General features: G+C 36.1%; 3 protein-coding genes across 6 annotated transcripts in view; 1 reads left to right on the top strand and 2 right to left on the bottom strand.

The window, feature by feature from the left end:
• The window catches only part of LOC125868272 (ultraviolet-B receptor UVR8), a 33,046-nt gene extending 24,781 nt beyond the window's left edge, over window positions 1–8,265 (bottom strand). For 2 of the 3 annotated variants that reach the window (XM_049548900.1, XM_049548899.1), the window contains exons 1-2: window positions 7,932–8,260; window positions 5,035–5,111 (exon numbers count right to left, since the gene is read on the bottom strand). In XM_049548900.1, the coding sequence (XP_049404857.1) occupies window positions 5,035–5,111; window positions 7,932–8,175 (321 nt within the window). In that variant the 5' untranslated portion in view covers window positions 8,176–8,260. Of the gene's footprint in view, window positions 1–5,034; window positions 5,112–7,931 lie in introns of all 3 variants that reach the window. The other variant, XM_049548901.1, reaches the window with a different exon arrangement.
• A 620-nt stretch (window positions 8,266–8,885) lies between these two features.
• LOC125868269 (probable methyltransferase PMT26) lies at window positions 8,886–14,498 on the top strand. Of its 2 annotated transcripts, none has more exons than XM_049548896.1 (9): window positions 8,886–9,030; window positions 9,869–10,953; window positions 11,038–11,187; window positions 11,840–12,110; window positions 12,361–12,471; window positions 12,557–12,731; window positions 13,072–13,344; window positions 13,759–13,953; window positions 14,056–14,498. In XM_049548896.1, exons 2-9 carry the CDS (start codon window positions 9,916–9,918, stop codon window positions 14,282–14,284), a joined length of 2,442 nt encoding a protein of 813 aa, XP_049404853.1. In that variant the 5' UTR covers window positions 8,886–9,030; window positions 9,869–9,915; the 3' UTR covers window positions 14,285–14,498. The 2 variants fall into 2 exon arrangements, with proteins under 2 accessions (XP_049404853.1, XP_049404854.1); XM_049548897.1 differs by having other exon boundaries at window positions 8,946–9,038.
• Window positions 14,499–15,901: 1,403 nt separating this feature from the next.
• Window positions 15,902–21,973, bottom strand: LOC125868271 (calcium-dependent protein kinase SK5-like). The gene is made up of 7 exons (XM_049548898.1): window positions 21,248–21,973; window positions 19,934–20,077; window positions 19,663–19,815; window positions 19,379–19,494; window positions 17,756–17,923; window positions 17,401–17,625; window positions 15,902–16,603 (listed from the first exon to the last, which is right to left on the bottom strand). The coding sequence occupies exons 1-7, from the start codon at window positions 21,813–21,815 to the stop codon at window positions 16,466–16,468; spliced, it is 1,512 nt and encodes a 503-aa protein (XP_049404855.1). The 5' UTR covers window positions 21,816–21,973; the 3' UTR covers window positions 15,902–16,465.
• Between the last annotated feature and the right edge of the window lie 514 nt (window positions 21,974–22,487).

Below are 22,487 nucleotides of genomic sequence, written 5' to 3' on the forward strand. Positions count from 1 at the left end.
GGTCCAAAACATGGCCGCCTCACACAGAAGATGCAACACTATAGAAAAGATGAAGTTAATGGGACTACACTTGACGGTCCGGATGACATCAACATTGAGATCAGAGATTTTGTCATTCTATCAGAATCTTTCACAGAACCTGAGGAATGGAGGCCTGACGATTTTATGGGACAATGTGACAGATCAATGATGTGGATATAACTTGCTATAAAGACCACTTGAATGGTCAGAAGTTGGCATGTGATGAGCAACCAATGTCCAGCAGACGAGGCTCCAGGGCCAGATGTAGAGACCAAGGTTTTTTTTATCAGAAATCTCAGTTCTTCCCTAAAGAAAATATCATGAAAAGTTTGGAGATGTTTTATAATCATCACTTTTTTGAAAAGAGCTTTAACGCCACTAACATTGCCTTGATTCCAGAAAAGAATAAAGCTCTTGAATTGAGGGATTTCAGGCCCAAACATGGCTGGAAGCTTTTACAAGATTGTCTCCAAATTGTTGAGTGAAGGACTGAAAAATGTCATGCAAAAAGTTGAAAGAAAACTCCCAGATAGCTTTCATCAGAGGATACAAATCATGGATGTTGTTCTCATTGCTGATGAATGTCTTGATTCGAAAATAAAAAGCAACACTAGTGGGGTACTTTGCAAATTTAACATAGAAATGGCATTTAATCATATGAATCAGATAGAGTAACCTGGTACCTGTGGCTGGTGGGAGGTGGCAGGTATCCCGTGGAATTAGTCGAGGTGCGCAAAAGCTTGCTCGGACACCACAGTCATCAAAAAAAAAAATCATATGAATTGGAGATTCTTATTATGTTATGCATTCATGTTCTGCTAAGTCTAGTTCCAATCTTAGTGGGGGATTAATGATTGTAACGGCCCAGCCCGCTAGTGATATAGTCCGCTTTGGGTCTAGGCCTACACGGCTTTAAAATGTGTCACTGGTGAAGAAGGTTTACTTACTTATATACCCAACATCTCTCCAGTGTTTTGTCGATGTGGGACTTCCTCTCCTCATATGGACTTAGCATCCTCGCTGAGTTTTGCCCCAACATATGGGATTTGCCTAGACTCAGCACTGAGGTTCACCCCACTTTACCGGATTTTCCTAAACTCAGGCGACCTCTGGCCCACATCGACAAGACTGACACATGAGTGGTTCTGATACCATTTGTGACGGTCCAGTCTGCTAGTGATATTGTCCACTTTGGGCCTAGGCCCATATGGCTTTAAAACATGTCATTAGTGGGTAAGGCATGCTTACATATAGCCAACATCTCTCCTGTGTTTTATCGAGGTGGGGCTTTTTATCTTAAGTTGGGGTGTCACAATGATCTCTGAGAGGCAAAGAAGTCGTACTTGTGAGAAATATTGGAGAAGATTATTATTGAATTGTTGCCTCTACATTATTACATAGAGACCCCATTTATAGACACTACAATACAATCATTTACCAAGTAGGATACTATTTACTATTTCTATTTCTTTTACTATTCCTATTCATATTCATATTTTTTTTTCTATTCATATTCTAACACTCCCCCTCAAGCTAGTGCATACAAGTCATGTACCTAGCTTTTTACAAATGTAATTAATATGAGGAGCGATGAGAAGCTTGGTGAGATATCTACAAGTTGATCACTCAACTTCACAAAACTGACAGTCAATCTCAATGTGATTGTCTTATCATGAAATACTGGATTTGATGCATAATGTCAATCAATCTCAATGTGCTCGATCTTCTCATGAAATACTGAATTTGATGCATAATGTCGATAATACACAAAGTGATAAAATTACAGTGTTGAACTTCCTAAACCAAGCTTGAGAAGACTACTGTAGGCCATAGAGTGACTTACGTAATCAACACACGAATCTACTAAACTCCCCCTGAGCAACAAAATTAGGTGTTTTCTCTATATAGACTTCTTCACAATGCAGTTGTTGTCAAAAAGTTCTCAAAATCTGGTATAAATATAAGGATTGTCTTGGAATCAATAGATGAGTCCATATTAAACAAGAAAGTAACTGAAAAACTGACCAGAACATGCGCATGCACTGGAGTATTAGATTTGATGGCTGAAAGTGGTCACAATTTGAGAAATAAAGTTATACTTGTAGGGTCGGAATGATGACACGATCCTACTAAGAAAGAGAATTATAGGGTAGGATAGAAATAATGGCATGACCCAACTGGAAAATAGAAATTATATGAGTAGAGTCAAATTGACAACACAACCCTACTAAAAAGAGAAATAATATGGGTAGGGTCAGAATGATGGCACAACCCTACAAAAATCAAATTTCAGGAGTCACCGGAAAGACGAATGGAACTACGCAAATCAAATCTGAGGAGTCACCGAAAAAACACAGTGCTACGCAACTCAGATATGAGAAAGTAGTTCGGAAAAATCCACGGTACTATGCAAATTAATTATGAAAAGTCATCCAGAGAGATGCACCATGCTACGCAAATCAGATATGACAAAAAGTTGTCATCGGAAAGATGGCACGGTGCTGCACAAACTAAATATGAAAAAGTAGTCACCGAAAGGATGGCAAAGTGCTACGCATATAAGATATGAGAAAATAGTCACCGGAATGATGGCACAGTGCTACACAAATCAAATATGAGGAAGTAGTCACCGGAATGATGGCACGGTGCTACACAAATTGTTTAGGAAAAAATAGTCACCGGAAAGATGGCACGGTGCTACACAAATTAAACATGAAAAAGTAGTCACCGAAAAGATGGCACGGTTCTACACAAATTAGATATAAGAAAGTAGTCACCGAAAAGATAGCATGGTGCTTACACAAATCAAATATGAGAAAATTGTCACCGGAAAGATACATGGTGACCCAACTTTTGCTAACATAATCATTGGCCAAATGGGTGGCATATATGGGTAATAGCCGCCCGCCGATAGCAGAAGCTCTTTGATTGTTTACCAGGACTGTGGAGGCTCTGATACCATGAGAGAAATATAGGAGAAAAATATTTTTGAATTGTTGTCTCTACATTATTACATAGAGACTCTATTTATAGACACTACAATACAATCCTTTACCAAGTAGGATACTATTTACTATTCCTATTTCTATTACTATTCCTATTCATATTCCTATTCTAAATAGGATGGTATAAACCTATTCATATTCCTATTCTAAATAGGATTATATAAAGCTATTCATATTCTAACAGTACTCACGTTCTCTTTTGTGGAAACCTACATTGACAAGTGTTGTTAACCGTCATACCACGAACTAGGATCTCCCTCACATTCAGAAGGTTTATTGGTGAGCTCTGCTTTTGCAATCAGTCAGGATAGTAATTTTTATTCAGTTTATACAATCAAATTAACCACTTCATAGACGGTTTTACAGTATTTAGGTTATCGATTTCTATCATTTGCATTACAAATGTTATCACTTTGGATTACCTTACTTCTGCATAAAGTTCTACGGTTATGATAATAGAAAGAATATAAAGTATTTGGGTTATTAGAAAGTTGACCCTCGTACTCCTAATTGTCTCACGTAAATGGGGAGGGAGTAGTATTTTTCATCAGTTTTGGAGCTTAGATTAAATAAGAAGTTATTAGTTCTATTTATATTGCATTTTAAGTATAAAGCCAAGAAGGTTCACTTACCAAGTTAATGCAAGGGGTGCCGGTCATGGCTTGCTAAGCAAACAGGTCGTGACACATTTGACATAAGCCTCTACTTCTTCCCAAACCCTATTCTCCATATACATCTTCAGGAAAGGACCACTTAGAAAGTTTATAGATATTATTAGGCCTGATTCACATAATATTCCAGACATCGCTACCTTGAAAATCAATTGACCAACTCATAATCAAAGGCGCATCAAGAATTTGTCTTTCTCCTACAAAGACATTTTAGGGAGTGTAAGTATATAAAGTATGTATCTACCAAACTTATATGTTTACGATCCTTCATAAAACAGGTCCCTCCTATGAGATTATTGTAGACCTAAGATATATCGAAGTGTATATAACAATTTAAACTTTTAGACGAGTTGATCACACACCTCAACAAAGTATCAAATCCAAGTTGAGATCCATCATTAAAGTTCCCTGTCACCCATTAACAAAGAACTTTGGCCCAAGAAAACAAAGCCATACATGCATGTAAGGAAGCATGTTGCTAACCTAACATCAATAAATAAATGTGCCTCCTTTAACAGTTTAAATTTTTAGTTAGACGAAGTATGAACACTTCATTAAAGATGAAAGTAAAAAAAAAAAATAGGCATTTAGACACCTAATTTATTTTGGGAGAGAAAGAGGAAAGCTTGAAGAACATCCAATATCATCTCCTCAAAAATATTTCATCTCAAGACTCAACGTCTCCCTTCTATACAAACTATTGAATTCAACCTCTCAAGAGAGGATCTCCAACTCCTCTCTTCTCCTGACATAATTCTTTGGAGAACCAATCCCTCTCTAATCTTCACAAGGTCGTCTACTTCCCTCCCAAAAACAATAATTATGTCAATGAAGTGTTCCTATGGAAGTTTTTCCTGTTGTTTCTCTTCTTCAACCACAAAATCCTAGCCTTTTCTATTCAACTAACCTCTTTGGCCGTAGTTGTAATATCTGTCTGGCCCTTTAACTTCTCTGTTTTGATCATTTCTCCCTCCTTTGAAATAAATCTTTTCATCTCCTCCATCAAGATCTTCAGTTCAACTCCAGATCTAACCGAACAATTTCAGTCGTATAATTGTCACCGGCTTCATATAAGTTTTCCGGGACTTTCACTTTCAAACATGTTTGCTTACCTAGAACACCCTTAAGTCTGTTCATTTGTCATCCATTGGTACTATACAATTACTGCATGATTTCGAAAACGTTTTCAGTTAATTAATGAAGTTATATCCTATCCAAATACTATGTACTTATTGTATGATAAAAAAAATATGTTCATTTGATAGATGAAGTTCTGTTTCCAAGCTCCAACCTATCCAAATTCTGAAACTGTATCAAGAAAGGTCAAAATAGCATACAGTTATATAAGCTCTGTCATCTGACACCCCTAGCTGTCCATAATCATTGAGTCCACTGGCATAAACACGACCATGATCTGCAAAATTAGAGGGTCATTAATTTGTAAGTAAGTCTCTACTAATGCATTAGCAGTCAAACATTATTTTAGCGATAGGTTTGAACTGAACAATCCTATTGGGTCAAATACCCAGAAACAAACTCCTACATTCCTATCACTAGTTATTTCTGAACAAGTTATATCATGAAATAAAATAGACGGATGCTGGTGGACGAGTTTGAATGCAATCTTCTATTAAATAAGCAAAGCTCAAAATCCACTAAAAAGGAAAGCACATAATGACAGAAAAAGTGTTATCCAAAAAAGGAAAATGGAACTGCTATTGATGCTAACATGCATATCAAAAACCAGGCAAAACAAAAGTCAGTATTGACTATTGAATTAGGTGGTTTCAACTATATGGATCTTCTATATCCATTTTGCTCAAGTATCACACCAAATATTCTAATCACCTTGTTCTCTCCTCCTAAACAATAAAACAGCTAGAGAAACATTCATAATGCGAACTGAATTTAAGATGGATAAAAAAAAAATTTTATAAAATAAGATGGATGAAGAATATTTGGTCCCTGCTTGCGAAGGTGGTATTTCAAGCTCTGGTGGTGGTACTTGATTGTAGGAGTTAGTTAAAACGAGGAAAGATAGAGGTTGTTCAGGAGTTAGAGTTACATGTGTAATGTGAACCTCCTTACACATGTAACAGTAACACTAACTCATGCAACACTAACTCACGCAGACAACCTTCCGCTTTCTCAGATTTTTCGTTGTCAAAATCACCTCTGTAGTGGCTAGCCAAGTGAAAAAACACGCATTTCTCGGTACATTTGGAACCCATATTGCATTACATGGGAAAGAAAATGCTTCCCTAACCAAAAGTTACTCATAAAAGGACTTGACCAAGAACACTCTATTATTTCTCAGTCCCCACCACCAAACATCGGATTGACTTGCCTATGAAGTATGGCTAATAATCTTTGACACTCATTCATTTCCGATCTTGAAAATTCCTTCTAAATTTCAAAAAGGCTCTCCACCTTGTGTCCCCCTAATTTGTTGAATTATCGGGTTTCTTTGGCAAGATAATTTTGTACAAACTTTGAAATTCATCTTTCAATACTATGTTCCCACACCATTTATATCCCCAAAAATAAACTCTCCTCCCGTGTCTGACCTAGAATGAGATATTTTGCACAAAATAATCGCATCCCTTCATGATATTCCTCCACAAACTACAACTGAATGGCAAAATGATATCTCAAGTCTTCCACCCCCCTTCTGTGATCCCAATTTATTGACTATCACCCCCCTCCACAAAACCTGGACTACCACCCCAAACCTCGACAACCATTTTCCTAGTAAAGCTTTATTAGAACGTTTAAATTTTTAATTCCAAGTCTTTCCCTTTTTTTAGGAAATGTAATAGTCTCCAAAACACCAAATGAAATTTCCTTACCCCATCCATTGGAGCATGAAATACAGACATGCAGTAACTAGTAAGTAGGATGCTCGATAAAGTTCTCTTAATAAGCACTTCTGTCCCGCCCTTTGGACTAATAATTTTTCTTTCTCGACCCTCTGAAGAAACGGATTCCACACTATATGATCCTTGTTTGAAGCACCTAAAGGTACAAGAAATGTAGTCAGAAGAGCCAAACCCAGCAATTCAAGACTCAAGCCAACAATGTAATGTCATCCACCTCTCCAACAGGAATAATCTCACACTTCCTCAAATTAATTCTAAGACCTGCCACCATCTGAAACTAAGTGAGAACTTGGCCTAATGAATCCAACTGACTCTCAATTGCACCACAAAAAACTAAGGTATTATCTGCCTCCCTCCGTATTAAGATCGTTTCTATCCATTTTGATGGGGTTGCTTATGGCCAAGCTTATTTTGAGAAGTAGACAGTATCTACCTTTTCCTAGTTGGGAATATGTGTATGCGATTATAGACAGGTTTGAAGCTGAGTGTGATAACCCTGTGGCTGAAGTTAAATTACCCACTCAAACTGGAGGAATGAAGGTTTTATATAACCCCAGCATAAACCTCTAAGCACAAAACACGCATAGAAGCTCTTTCTTCCAAAATCTGCAAATAACTACTCTAAACCTGAACCTAGTAACCCGTTTTGGAGAAATAATGGGAAGAAACTTACTCCTTGGTTATTCTTGAGTTCAAGGGGGTATTATCTCTACTCACCCTGAAAAAAATAAATTTATCCCTCGTGCCCTAAAGTGAATCTTCCTTGGTTATTCTCGAGTTCAAAAGGGGTATCGTCTTTACTCACCCTAATCTTCGGCGGTATCTTATGTCAGCCAATTTGACATTTTTTAAGTCTCGATCTTACTTCACATCCTGATATCTCTGAGGTCTTACCTATAATGACTTTCAAGGAATCTAGTGTTGCTTGTACATCTCTAGACACAGTTTCACCCCTCCCGACTTATCATCGCTGTCCACGGCCAGCATCATGCCCAGATGATTCACATCTGGCACCAGACCATGCATCTACTACACTTATTTCCTCCTAGGACACCGGTTGCACTTGGAAAAGGTATACAGTCCACTCCACCACTCGTACTACATTTTACTTCCAAGCATTAGTTCCATAAGTAAACCCATTTGTAATGCATTACTCATCTTGAAAAAAAAAAATGCAAAAGTATTAGCCTTAGTTTAAAGTTTAAGTTTTTTACTTTCTGGTTTATTTACTAAAGATAAGTGAGCCAAGCCCACAAGTTATATGTTGTATGAATCATCCACGCTAGTGAAACAAAAAATAATCCTAAGTATTTCAATATTGTAGCAAGATAGTGTGTAAAGAATATTGTTAGAACCTGTGAGAAAGAGAGAATGAGCTCCGCCACATGCAATTTCACGGAGGTTTTGATTATCAAAAGCAGAAGAAGGCAGAACATTAGGTCTCCATTGCGACTCAAGACTTCCATGCCCTAGCCTGCCATGATCACCATTCCCCCAAAGGGCTGCGAATCGCTGCTTCCCATTCAATTCAACACTGGAAACTGAAATCCACCTTACAAACCACAATGATCTCTTTGTAACTGCTCTTCCTACTATCATCTTTGTCGATTGAAGGAAGATGTTCGTTCAACTTCAATCAATAACTAGTTTATGGCTTAAACTGTGCCAACGTCTACTCCAATGTTCAAACCTTCTACCAACTTCCCTTGTTTCTTTCTTTCTTTTTCTGCTGAGTTATTTTTTCTTTCTATTAAATTAAAATAAAATAAGTGATTCGGAAAAGAAAAAAAATACTGTTTTCTAATAAGCAAATTGTAATTGACTAATTTTTTCAAAAAGTATTTGTGAGAGTTTAGTTACGAAAAAATAATAATTATCAATGCATTTTTATATTAAAATTAGTTAAGTGTATGTGTTTTTTATGTGTATTTTGCATTAATTAATGATAAATGTATAAAAAAATGTTATATTATTAAGTACAAAGCATTAAAAAAGACCTAAAATAAATTTTGACTAATTTTTTCAATATTTGTGAGAGTTAAATTATGAAAAAGTATAGGCACTTTTATTATTAAAATTAGTTAATTAATTGTATGAGTTTTGTATGTGTCAATTAAATAAATATATAAAAAAATTATTCTAAAAACAAAGCTTTAAATAAATTATTGTTAGAAGCTATAATAATAAAATTCATTTTTTAAAATTTGCAAAATCTTAATAATAAAGATAAAATTATTAGTAATAAAGTATTGGTGAAGATGCTGGACTCTTCCTTTACTGCTATAGCACTCCTACTCTACTAAAGAGAGACTTTCTCTTGTTCTCACTCCTATTTATTCATATCCCCATTTCCCTTTCGCTTCCTCTGTGTGTGTATCTACAATTCATTCACATGGTTCACTTCTAACAGCTGCTCCCCTTTTTTCTCAGATCTGTTCTTAGAGCTGCTAAAAGGTACATGGGTATTACTTCTTTTTCACTTTTTTTGTGTACGTACGTTTTCAAATTTCCCTGATCTTGATCTATACAGACAGATCTGATTCTTTTTTCTGTTACTTGTGCAATTATTTGAGATGGGTCAGCGCACTTCTGTTTGTATTCTCGAATTGGGTTTATACATTTTCCTTAGATTTGCTCAGGGATTGAATTTGAATCACAAGATTGTACATTTTCCTTAGATTTGCTCAGGGATTGAATTTGAATCACAAGATTGTTGCTTTGCATCGATTGTTATTATTAATTAGTATAATTCTGTAGCAACTCTTTTGATTAGAGGTATATAGATGGTAAACTTGTCAGTTTCATCTCAGATCTCTCAACTTCCCTCTGCATTTAAGAATTGATATTTAAGATCTATTGGTGTTATCAGTACTCTACTACTTTGATTGAAAGCAAGAGATAATTAATGTCAATTTAGAGTTCAATGTTTATGTCTTTACATAGTAATTCTATTACTTCAATTGTTTGGTTTTGACTTTGGCAGGGAGTTTTAGAAAATAAAGGATACTTTCGATCCTTGTGGTCTTAAATATGCCATTAAAATTAAAAAGATGCCAAAAAAAGGAAAAAGACATTCTTTTTGAAATAGATCAAAAAGGAGGGTAACACAAACAAATTGAAACAGATGGGTCATAGATTTGAATTTGAGCATCAATATTCAACCTCCACTACTTAAACTTTAAGTGGACACAAAATTCAATATGACAATTGGTTTACTAACATGATAAGTTGCCAGAAATGCATGAGAGTGATTCAAAGATTTTACTCTTATTATTCTTATTTTGTACCTCAGGTGGATAGAGGAAAATTGTGAAGGACTGATAGAATTTACCGGAAAAAATGGCATTAGGAAAGTATTCTAGAGTAGATGGCAGGAAGTCATCAAATTATTGCTCCACCGTAACTATAGTGGTATTTGTAGCTCTATGTTTAGTTGGGGTATGGATGATGACGTCATCATCTGTTGTTCCAGACCAAAATCTAGATTTGTCCTCACAGGGGAAAAAGAATGACCTGTCAACACAGGTAACCGAAGGTAAAGAGAGTTACAATGGTGGCAATGAGAGTAACAACAAAGCTGGTGATGAGGGTAATCCAACTGATGAGGGAAAATCAAAACAATTTGAGGATACCCTGGGTGATTTACCTGAGGATGCAACAAAAGGGGATGCCTTAGTTAGTCAAGAAGAAAATCATTCTAATCCACAACAGACAGAATCAACTTCAGAAGTGAAACAGGAAGAGAAATCCACAGAACAGAAAGAGGATGCTGGAGAATCTGAGTCAGAAACTCAATCCGAGAAGGCAACAGATGATTCAGATGACAAAAAGGAAGATGGGCCAAACAAAGTAGATGATAAGGATTCTGAGGCTGGGGAGAAAAATGAAAATAAATCTGTTGGAGAAGAGATCAAAGAAGGTTCTGATGAGAAAAAATCAGTAGAAAACTCAGTTGAACTGAATGATAAAAAGGATCAGGTGGTAGGCCAAGGTTCTGATGAGAAGGCTGATGGTGAGGAGAAGGACCAGTCTTCAAGTACCGTATTTAGTTCGGGGACTCAGTCAGACCTTTTGAATGAAACCACAACTCAAAATGGGGCATTTTTAACTCAGGCGTCAGAATCAAAGAATGAAAAGGAAATGCAGAAGTCTTCAGGGTCAGATAAAGAAAATAGTTACATTTGGAAACTCTGCAATTCCACTGCTGGGCCAGATTATATCCCTTGCCTTGATAATTTGGAAGCAATTAGGAACCTCAGAAGTACAAAACATTATGAACACAGAGAGAGACACTGCCCAGATAATCCTCCGACTTGTCTTGTTCCACTTCCTGAAGGATATCAACGTTCAGTTGAGTGGCCTACGAGTAGGGAAAAGGTGATACGTTATTTCTGGAATGCTGTTTGAAGTGATTATATCATATTTCCTTTTTCTTGAAGCTAACAGTATTACCTTCTGCAGATATGGTACCACAATGTTCCCCATACAAAGCTTGCAGAAATTAAAGGACATCAAAATTGGGTAAAAGTTAGTGGTGAATACCTTACCTTCCCTGGTGGGGGAACCCAGTTCAAACATGGCGCTCTGCACTATATTGATTTCATACAGCAGGTTAGCACTTGCATTACCTTTGCTCTGCATTTGCGTGTGTGTTTGTTTTTCTTCAAATCATTAGAGGACATACATTATACTATATCAGTTCTTGCAGTTGTTTCTGGTTTGTGCAATCTTGTTCTCTTTAGTAGATTGTTCAATGTCTATTCTTTATATACTGTCTTGCCTCTTTCTACTTCCCTTAACTATAACGTGGTGTCTTAGATTCCGAAGCGACAGGTTCTTGTATATAATAGAACTGACTACTTGATTCCAGAAAAGAGAGAGAGAGAGAGAAGGAACTGATGTATTACGAATTGTTACCAGAACCCAGGAATAATAATTCTGCACACAGATAAACAATCTTGGTGTATCAACAAATCTATTAAGGTCTTTAATATTCTTGCATGGCATTTTGATACTTAAGCTGTTAGAATGTTGAGTTTTAGTTAGGAGTGAGTGAGAATGAATGTTAGAATGGTAATTTCCTAATTAGGTATTGTCCCACATTGTCAAATATCAAAAATATTATGATAAGGTCTTTAGTAGGATATTTTCCCACATTGTAAAAAATATCATGTGTATTTGGTTCTTGCAAAGAATTGTGTCTTGTATCCATCAAATGATCAAGCTATGCTATTTTCACACCACTTTTTCATTATTTTTGCAGTCTTTTCCAGAAATTGCCTGGGGAAAGCAAACTCGGGTTATATTAGATGTTGGATGTGGGGTTGCAAGCTTTGGGGGTTATCTTTTCGAAAGAGATGTTTTGGCCATGTCTTTAGCTCCTAAAGATGAACATGAAGCTCAGGTTCAGTTTGCTCTTGAGAGGGGTATTCCTGCTATATCTGCTGTTATGGGTACAAAGAGGCTTCCCTTTCCTAGTCGAGTCTTTGACGTTGTTCATTGTGCACGTTGTAGAGTGCCCTGGCATATTGAAGGTATTTGATTTTGCATTCTACTCATTCCTGATGCCTTTTCATTGCTCAAAGTAGTGAAGGGTTAAGTGTGAAGTTCTTCTATTCAGTAGGCAACCTTTGAGAAGAACATAGGTAGTTCTCGGTGTGTGGACTTCCAGCGCCAAAAATATTTCTATATCCGCAATCAGTTCATCTCTATTATTTCGTCTTACAACTGATGAAATTGTGTAACTTGCTTTAGATTAAACTTATTTGATCCAACAAACTGTAGGGGGGAAACTTCTCCTGGAGCTCAATCGTGTACTTCGACCTGGTGGACTTTTTGTGTGGTCTGCTACTCCTGTCTACCAAAAGCTTCCCGAAGATGTTGAGATCTGGGAAGGTACTTTGCTTTAACTTATTCAGTTGACTCTTCCATAACTTGGTTAACTGGTCTTGCTGAATGACTGTTTTTGGCATTTTGACAGCCATGCAGAAGTTGACAAATGCAATGTGCTGGGAACTTGTTTCAAAAACCAAAGATAGAGTCAATGGAGTAGGGGTTGCTGTATATCGCAAGCCTACTTCCAATGAGTGCTATGAACAAAGATCAAAAGACGCTCCCCCGATTTGTCAAGGATCTGATGATCCAAATGCTGCCTGGTATTATTCTTAGAGTGATGGGAACTTCATTTTTAGTATTAATATCAATTATTTGGTTGGATACTGGATTGCAAGGCTGTCAAGAACAAATATTATTTATCGGGTACAAGTGTAGGAAATTATTTTCCATCTTATCTGTGGGAATTGTTTTTGTATTGAGAATTGTAGTGAGATTTTTGACTTAATTAGTTCTCTACAGAACCTGTAAGAACTCCTTTTGATGTATAGCATACTCTTGATGCTGATAGTGATACTTATATAAAGTTTTACCTTATCAAAATAGTTGCATTGAGATTGCATCTATGCTTAACATGATCTAATGAATGGATGCTTTCTTCAGGAATGTGCCTTTACAAGCTTGCATGCATAAAGCTCCTGTAGCCACATCGGAACGTGGATCTCAATGGCCAGAACCATGGCCAGCCAGGTTATCGAAATCACCTTACTGGTTATTGAGTTCCCAGGTTGGAGTATATGGGAAACCAGCTCCGGAAGATTTTACTGCAGATTATGAACACTGGAAACATGTGGTGACAAATTCATATCTTAATGGAATGGGGATAAATTGGTCTACTGTGCGGAATGTTATGGACATGCGTGCTATCTATGGAGGGTAAGTACCGAGTGCTACATTACTTGTTTCCTATCTATAGATCTTCTATCCATCTCTCTGCCTAATATATCTAGCAAAGCAGTTTTGGTTGAAGCTTGTTGCTGACCTAGATTTTATAATTTTAATGGACTAGCAGACAGGTGGCATATGTTTTCATCAAGTGTTGAACTTTTTTTAAAAAACAATCAAACACTATATTTTTTTAAACAAACACCGTTGTCATTGCAAAAGCAGCAATTGTCATGAGATATTATCATCTTTAATGCTGTGTTAGTTGGAATGCTCTGCACATTGGTTAGAATATTGTACCTGGTTGGTGCCATCTCAGGAATGATTACATCAGTTGTGACTATTTCTATAGCATCTTTCATCGTCTTCAATGGCTTGTGATGTTAAACTTCTGTCCCCTTGCAGATTTGCAGCTGCTTTAAGAGACTTGAATGTGTGGGTTATGAACGTTGTCTCAGTAGACGCTCCAGATACACTACCAATTATTTATGAAAGGGGTCTTTTTGGAATTTATCATGACTGGTGTGAATCCTTCAGCACTTACCCCAGATCGTATGATCTTGTCCATGCAGACCATCTCTTCTCCAAGATTAAAACAAAGTAAACATTTAACCTTTAAAACTACTGACTTAAATCAGCACCATTCATTTTCTGTTTCTCTATGTTGTGATCTGATAGTTCTTTGGTTCTTAAAACTCGTAGGTGTGGTTTACCAGCAATAGTTGCTGAAGTTGACCGCATTTTGAGACCAGGAGGGAAGCTCATTGTGCGTGACAAAGAGGAGACTATAAGCGAGTTAGAAAGTATGCTAAAGTCTATGCAATATGAAATCAGTATGACCTATTCAAAGGACAAGGAGGGATTGTTGTATTGCCAGAAAACAATGTGGCGACCAAAGGACGTCGAGACACTAACTTATGCCATTGCTTAGCTGCCTTGCATGTGAAGGATGCTGGTTGTGTTCTGTTCGAAGAGGCTTTCATGCCACGGTGACTAGGTAGTTTTCTGATTAAATTCCTGGGTAACTTTATTCTTGTGAGGCTATCGCGTACCATTTCCTTAGCAAATTAGTAGTATCATCATTATATATTTGTGGATAGTAAATGCCTTGAGGTTTTGTATTTTGTAATATGGAGGAGGTGAACATTCTTGCAAGTGTAAATGCCATGGTTTAGAACGATGGTAAATCTCAAAAGCACCACAATCAAATTCGTTTTCAGATTGACTTGGGCAACAGGCCAATACTCCCTATACTTTGTTTCGTTGAGAAATGTTTGCTTAATTAGGCTTCAAAATTGCACTTTCTAGTGTGTACTCTTTCAAATAATTACAAAACATAGCAATACTGTGCATTTTACAGCACGTGTACATTTGATACACAGTTTTTGGACTTCATTACCTGAGGTTGAGTTGATAACCGTTGAAACTTGACATTACAGCACCAACTTTGTACACAGAGACATCCATATCTTTATTTTAAGTGTTTTATATATGGATTTTATGAAGATTACTCTTCAAATACCCATCAAGTGGAAGGTATAAACGACTTATACTTCAAAACAAGCATCAAAATGGATTAGTTAATGTCTGAGGAAGAGGAGCAGCAATGAAGGAATGGACTTTACCTAGTGTTTGCAATAACAGGATATTATATGTACAAATCATCTTGCCTGACATCCCAAAAGTACCTAGCTATTTTGAATGTGGAAGCAATACACGAGAACTCTTTCAAGATATATATATATAGATATAAAGAATGCATTTTCATTCATGAATTCCAAAGAGATCAAGGTGAGAGGGTAGCAGATAGATGTAGCGGGAGCTGGGAGAAGAGACCTGAAGAGGACGACATATATAGATATATTTCAAGGATGGATCAACAACAATTGGACTACCATCTTTTCCTTTTGTTACCCTTATCTCAAAAAAACAATTGGACTACCATCTTCAAGGTAAGATTAAGTATCCTACATCGATTCTCAACATGTCCTACACTGCTTAATTTGGATAGCTGGCATCAAGTAAGAGAAGTTGGCCAATATGTGTGTGGTTGTGAATTTGGCTCTTCTGTTCAAGTACTCTACTAGTGACTGGGTCCTATTTTATCTCAGAAATGTACATACTAGGGGATGTATTATCTGTTTCCATAATAAAAGAGAGCACTTAATTTATGGGGAAGTGAGTATGATTATCTTAATTTCACAATGAATGAGGGCTAAACTTTAAGACAGCATTATAGTGTTGAATAATATATCATCTGATGAGATGTATGGCCCTTATTTCATGTGGAGATCTTTGGTATACATACAGTTTTATTTCCATATATAGCTTCTTGAACTACATTAAGTATAGTTAGCAGAGTCTTATGAGCAATAACTTAATCAATCTGAATGCTTTTGAAGGTCACTTTCAAGTCTTGAGCAATATGTGTACATGGTCTGGTCTTAATTAGCAATGCCACAAACTTAAGAAATGAGTGCGTTCTAGTTTTTGCTTCTATAAGATGAAAACACGCACAGAATTGATTTTGAAATTTAAGATCTGATCAGGGAAAAAACAAACAAGCAAGTTGGTATCATATCATGGACTTCATCAATGGTCAGTTAAACATTTTTCTGTATGGAGTGAGTCAATATTCTCTAATTTTCAAGAAGAGGATACAATGCAATATCCTCTTTCAATCATTGACTATCTTACATAATCAGGAGGAAAACGAACTTGAAGCCAAAGTATTATGTGTTGGGAAGGCAATCACTGTTGTCATTGTTGAGTTGAGGAAGAAAGGGATAATATGGTTGAGACTGATACTCTTTTCTTGAGGCGTGAATTTCTATAGCAGTATAGGTTCCACAGTATTCAGATACTTAAAAATCACCTTTCAATGAGACTTGGAACGATCCAAAATTAAAATCAGCACAAAGGCTAACATTTAGAAGGAAAATGAAGCAGATTTAGAAGAAAATTGTTCTAACCTTGGACAAATAAAGGTAAAAAAACAGCCATCAATAAAGCAAGGGAAGGGATCAAGTTCAACACCTAAGCCTTGTAGCAGCAAATGTCATATAATTGGACCTTCATGGCAAAAAGAAATTAGAAACATCGCGTTTGTTGGTCATACGTTTTCTTCACTCTGTACGAGTCCAAGTGCTTCTCCTAAATTCAAAGTGTTTCTTATGGTCCTCCTTCCAACACCTCCGCCGGTGCCTTTCCTCATCATTGCAGAAAATTCCCCATAGTCTATTTGTCCATCCTGCAATTTGTAATCTCTTTTAGTGGGGAAAACCCAGGAACAGACACTAAGAATTAACAGAGACGGAAGGACAAGTTGCGCACAAATTGAGTTGGAAATTGAGAAATGAACTGAACTCATCTAATCATTGAACATCTAAGTTAACCAGTTGAGCTGATAGGAATTCAAACAAAAAATTAAACCTTTTACAAGAGAGAGAGAGAGAGAGAACTACAGCCTATCTAGCTGAACATAAAAACCAACGCAGAGACCATTCCCTGGAATGGTACATTGCAGATTCTTATGTTACTAAATACAGTGTAAATCAGTAAACTCATCTTCAGCATTGGTACAGGCAGCACAAAATGAGACTAGGCATGGGAAGGTGTTTGTAATAGTACAGATTTTTCTCCTTCCTTTTTGCAATGGGAGAGCGTTTGTAATAGTACTAGGCATCATTTACTTTGACCATTGACAACCTTTTTCAGCATATATTGCGATGAAGCAAATCGACACCTTTATAAACACTCTTGGATGTTGGACACTACATAACTAAACACCCATCCGAGTGGATCAGGGGTTCCCCAGCAGACTTTTGATGTGTATTTATGGGCGTGCAAATAAGCTTGCAAAAGGTTGACTTTTTATCATGTGAAAGGTTTAGAGCATCCGACCCTCAAGACAATCGATAAAGCCATGCAAAATCTTCATAAACCCCATTGGATGTCTTTTAATAAATTGGCAGACATTATGTAACTTAATCAACCCTTACTTCTTATATGTGCATGATATAAAAAAAATAAGAGAATAGAACTTACATTATCTTGATCAATATCTTTAATTATTTCATCAAGATTGAGCTCGCTTAGACCAAATTCTTTGCAGGCATGCTGAAGTTCCTCGATAGTTATGTAGCCACTACCATCTTTGTCAAAGAAAGAGAAGGCTGATAATAGATTCTCTTCTCTTTCCAATTTGTTCAAATGAACAGTAGCAGCAATAAACTCCCCATAGTCTATTGTTCCACTGTTGTCAATGTCTGCCTGTTAAATTAAACATGGTTGGATCTATGTGGTCAAATGAGCGGAAAGTTATAACACACATAAGCACAAGTGAGTGGAAGAAAGACAAGGTGGGCATATCACACAAAAACACAATGAGGATAATTTTTACCGCATCCATAAGATCCTTGATCTCAGACTCCATTAGTTCCGAACCTACTCGCCTCAAACCCTCTTTTAGTTCCTCAAAGGTTATTGTTCCACTATTATCCGTGTCTAACATTTTGAATAGCTCCTTGAGGCCACCAATCTCCTCTTCTGATAGCCTCTCGGCAATCACCTACAAGTAACAAGAGAATGAGTAAAACAAGAATCAAATATATAACTCAATAATACATTGAACATTGAATTAGAATGATAATGATTGGACTTCTCAAAATAATTATCAGTTAAATAGCAAAGAGAAGCAGCCCAATCATAATTATAATTTCCATCCAGAAAGAAAAATCTGTGGCCCATTCAACAACAATGTCAGCAAAAATTAGGACAGCTCATTGAGTTCAAATTATCTTTGGTTATTGTGTAACGGATTTTCACTTCAAATGTCATCGGCAACACATTAACTGAAAGTGAGATAAGATGCTTTCAGCAGGATTTAAGTTTCTACACATATTCCCTTTCTTAAGAAAAAATTGACATTTGCCAAGACTCCAAGGATAAATCGCCACAAGCAGGAGTGCAGAAAACCCAGCAAAAAGAATATAACTAGGTGTGATTGAAGCATCTGTTAAAAATTCAGACATTTCTGGTAAAACTGCAAGAGGATAAACTGTTTGCTCCTTTCCCATTTTAGCTTTTCTCATTCCTTTCTCCCCTTTGGTAAATTAGGACCAAATTGACATACATTTTGTGATACTGCAAGAATATATATAAGAAACAGACTAACAGAGTACATGTTCTCTCACGGAGGTATGGTTCAACAAATAAGAAAATTAGAATAACGGGAAAGGAAATTATCAGGGAAAAAAGGAGAAGAAGATTGAATAAGCACAAAAACCAGCTATGTACACTAAGGGAAGGGACCACTATAGTGGTAACTAGTTTATGATCTCGCAATTTGGTATCTATATTCTGGAAAGACACAACTTGATAAAAACAATGTAGGAACCCATGATAAACCTAGAGATTTGTATGTCCGTACTGTGAGGTATAGATAATACTACTATCACTGGTTTGTCTTAAAGGACATTATTTAGTAATGGAATAAGATGAACTCAACTAGAGTGGGATGTATATAATCCCTTTGGGGACATCCGACAAAAGTGGAACGATATAGAGAGTGGAATGTATATAAGTCCTTTGGGGACATCCTATAAAAGTGGAACAATTCAGAGAGTGGAATGTATATAAAGGATTCAAATAAAGAACCCAACTAGTGTATCATTGTAGCATGGTAGTAGTTATTGTTCATTTACTTGCATTCCTTAATTAGAAATGACGATATACATGGATATAGATGTTACATGAATATGATCTGCATTAACAGCTTCTAGGATGTGGCATACTTCTTCCATACTCCCCATCCCCCAAATAATTTTCAATTCTACCCATATTTCTACACCTCTATACTACTTTTTTGCATTTTCCTTTTTCTTTTAAAACAGCATCTAGATCCAATTTCAGTTTCTTTACAACTGAAGTTCTTGGAACACTATAAAACTGTATGGTAAAAGTTGTTCTAGGCAAGGAGAGTACAGACACATGTAAGCGGATAACAAACTTTTCAAGAGCTTACACGCAAAGCCATTTTCTTTAGTTTGTTCATTGCTGAGAATTGCTTGAGGCGTGAAAGAACTGCAGAATCAAGAGGTTTATCAGGGGTCATTGAGTCATCCACGATCCACGGATGGCCTGAGTCACAGGAAACAAAAAATGTAAGCTCATTGTAAAAGCCCTTTGTTTCAACATGTTCGTGGACATGTTTTTGAAATATGCAACTTCTTGAAGAATGACACTAAGAGGGTAACAGCATTTTCCAGAGCCAAATAAGTCCCAGTTTTCACAACTAGAAGGACTTACACAAAACTTCATGGGCAGTTAACCTCCTCTTTGGATTCCTATCAAGAATTTTGCGTATCAAATCCTTTGCACTATCCGAAATTCCAGGCCAAGGTTCGGATTCTAAATCTAGTTTGCCTCGCAGTATCTGACGAAATATTCCCATATCAGTTTCTGGAATCAGGAAAACAATAAGAATTATAATATAATATGAGCATAAAAGACGAACTTTATAACACACTTTATTTCCTCCTCAACACCCATAGAAATATAAACCTGACAATTACAATACCTGCCCAAAAAGGTGGAACACCACTAAGTAATATGTACAAGATAACTCCTGCACTCCATACATCTGATTCAGGTCCATAATGCTTGCATAAAACCTCTGGGGCAACATAATAAGGACTTCCCACAACATCAGAAAATGTTTCACCTGATAACAATAAAAACATCAAGGAACAGAACTGTTTACTTTAGCATTAAAGGTCAAGTACTCCTAAATTAAGTAGAACAAAAATCAGCAATTCTCAGTAGGACAATGATTGACCAACTGTCCAGAAAAAGATATGATGCAATGAATAATGTCAGGAAGGTTGCTGGGCTTTCACATTTGAAAACATCATATCAGCAAGTGAAAGCAAAAGCCAAGTGTTAGAGACTGAAATAAAACAGAACCTCACCAGAAACATATAGCAGTAGAAATTAATCAAGTAAATTTTTCATTCAGCAAGACCAAGTTGAATGGAACAATCACATTCAAAAGGAAAATGGAACGAGACAATTTGAAGAGATACTCATACCAAGATTAGAAGGACCAGTAAACAAATTGAAGTTACAAATGTCATCATCAGATTTAAGACACAATTATCATTTTCATGTTCGAGAACACTCTCTAAATAGATTGTCTGGCATTCACAAACTTGGTAAGCTATGTACTATTCAGTCGGAACACTAGTAATAAAGCAATAAAAAAAAGGACACTTCTACAAACAATTTTGCTTCGGTAAAGTACTTTCTAGAACTGTACATACACAACTACTGTTATAATGCAATTATGCAAATCCTGCAGATCCAAAAGTTGAGGAGAAGAAACAAAAAGTGGGAATCTCCATTTAAAATAACAAATTAAGACTTGACCAACTTCTGAATACCTATTCTTCCGTCATTAATTCCATATAATTTAAATCATTAACAAAGAAAGACTCAAGTTTGTTCTTAAAAAAAGTAATATTAGTAATAAGCTAAATCTTAGTGGTCAAATTAGAGAAGCATCTCAGCTATCATAAGAATAAGAGAAGTAGGTAATCTCCTTAGTAACTGTCCCTAAGAAAAGAAGTATTTTTCCATCATGAGCATTACAAGAATCACAGTTTCTCAGTCTAGCTGCAAACTTAAAGGCATCATGAATCACCATTTTCTTGTTAACTGATTTGTTTGTGAAAATCATGAATTCCTATGATCAAGGATTATGCTAACAATCAAGCAGTTAAAAGAAAAGATATGCTTTCCACTCCTCAACATAGAGAACAATATCAAGAAAATAAATATCAGAAAAAAGATGATCAAACCAAAATCCCTTATTTGATGACTAAGGGGAATGTACCTGGCTTATAGAAAACAGAAAGGCCAAAATCAGTGGCCTTGAGAGCAGCATCCTCTTGAGAACTAAGAAACAAGAAATTCTCAGGCTTTAGATCTCTATGCATAACCCCTAATGAATGGCAAGTTTCCACCACCCCAACAATTGTTTTGATCAATTTAGCAGCTTCTTTTTCACTATATTGCCCCTTTTCAACAATCCTATCAAAAAGCTCCCCACCAGCACAAAGCTCCATAACTATATGTACATATAAAGCATTTTCATAAGTACCCTTTATTCTAACAACATTTGGATGCTCAGATAGATGGTGCATTATCTGAATCTCCCTCCAAACATCTTCATAATCTTCCTTACAGATGAGCTTCTTCTTTGGTATAGTCTTGCAAGCATAAAGATTAGAAGTTGATATTTCAGTACAAAGATAGGTAGTTCCAAACTGACCTTGACCCAATATTTTGCCTAGAGTGTAAAGACTCTCAAGACTTTGAGTTTTGTAAGGAAGAACCCAAAAATGCTTAGATGGGGTTGATAAAGATGATGTTTTTGTCTTGGCAGGATCTGAGGAATCCATAGATGTGGTCCTCTGAACTGAATCTTGATTCTCAGAGCTTAAAAATGAAAACTTTACTAATTATCAAGACCTTTTTTTTTCTCTTTGGCAAGATTTTACCTCTCTAGATTCCCTCTCCTTTTCTGTGTGCACTTCTGACACTTTGGTCAGAAATATGCTTGGTGACTCAGATGACCAAGTCTACTCTCATTTCTCTTTTTGATGACTTTAATATCCCTCATAAAAAATTAAAATGTCGAACAGATACATTGCATATTTATGTAAAAAAAAAATCGTCTTTTTGGTATGTATTTCGCAAATACACGAAATATTAGCTTATTTGACGAATATATCAATGCATATTTGACATTCGGTATATATGTATTTTTTATATTAGATATATGTATTTAAATATACTTTATGTAATTGATACTTTATACATTAAATTAGTATTATATGTACTAGATAAAATTGATATTGAATACCTCAAATAGATATTAAATACATTGAGTGAAATTGATACTATATAAAAACATAGTACTAGTTAGAAATAGTGAAATTGTGAAATATAGATACATTGTGAAAATTTTAATACAAAAAATCATTGTTAATACTGTCAATTAGAAATCACATATGAAGTGAATCACGAATATAATTACTTGAATTTGATTTTTTGTCATGATGAAGAGTTGA

This window comes from Solanum stenotomum, chromosome 6 (assembly GCF_019186545.1).
Source record: "Solanum stenotomum isolate F172 chromosome 6, ASM1918654v1, whole genome shotgun sequence".
In the NCBI taxonomy this organism is placed as follows: Eukaryota; Viridiplantae; Streptophyta; class Magnoliopsida; order Solanales; family Solanaceae; genus Solanum; species Solanum stenotomum.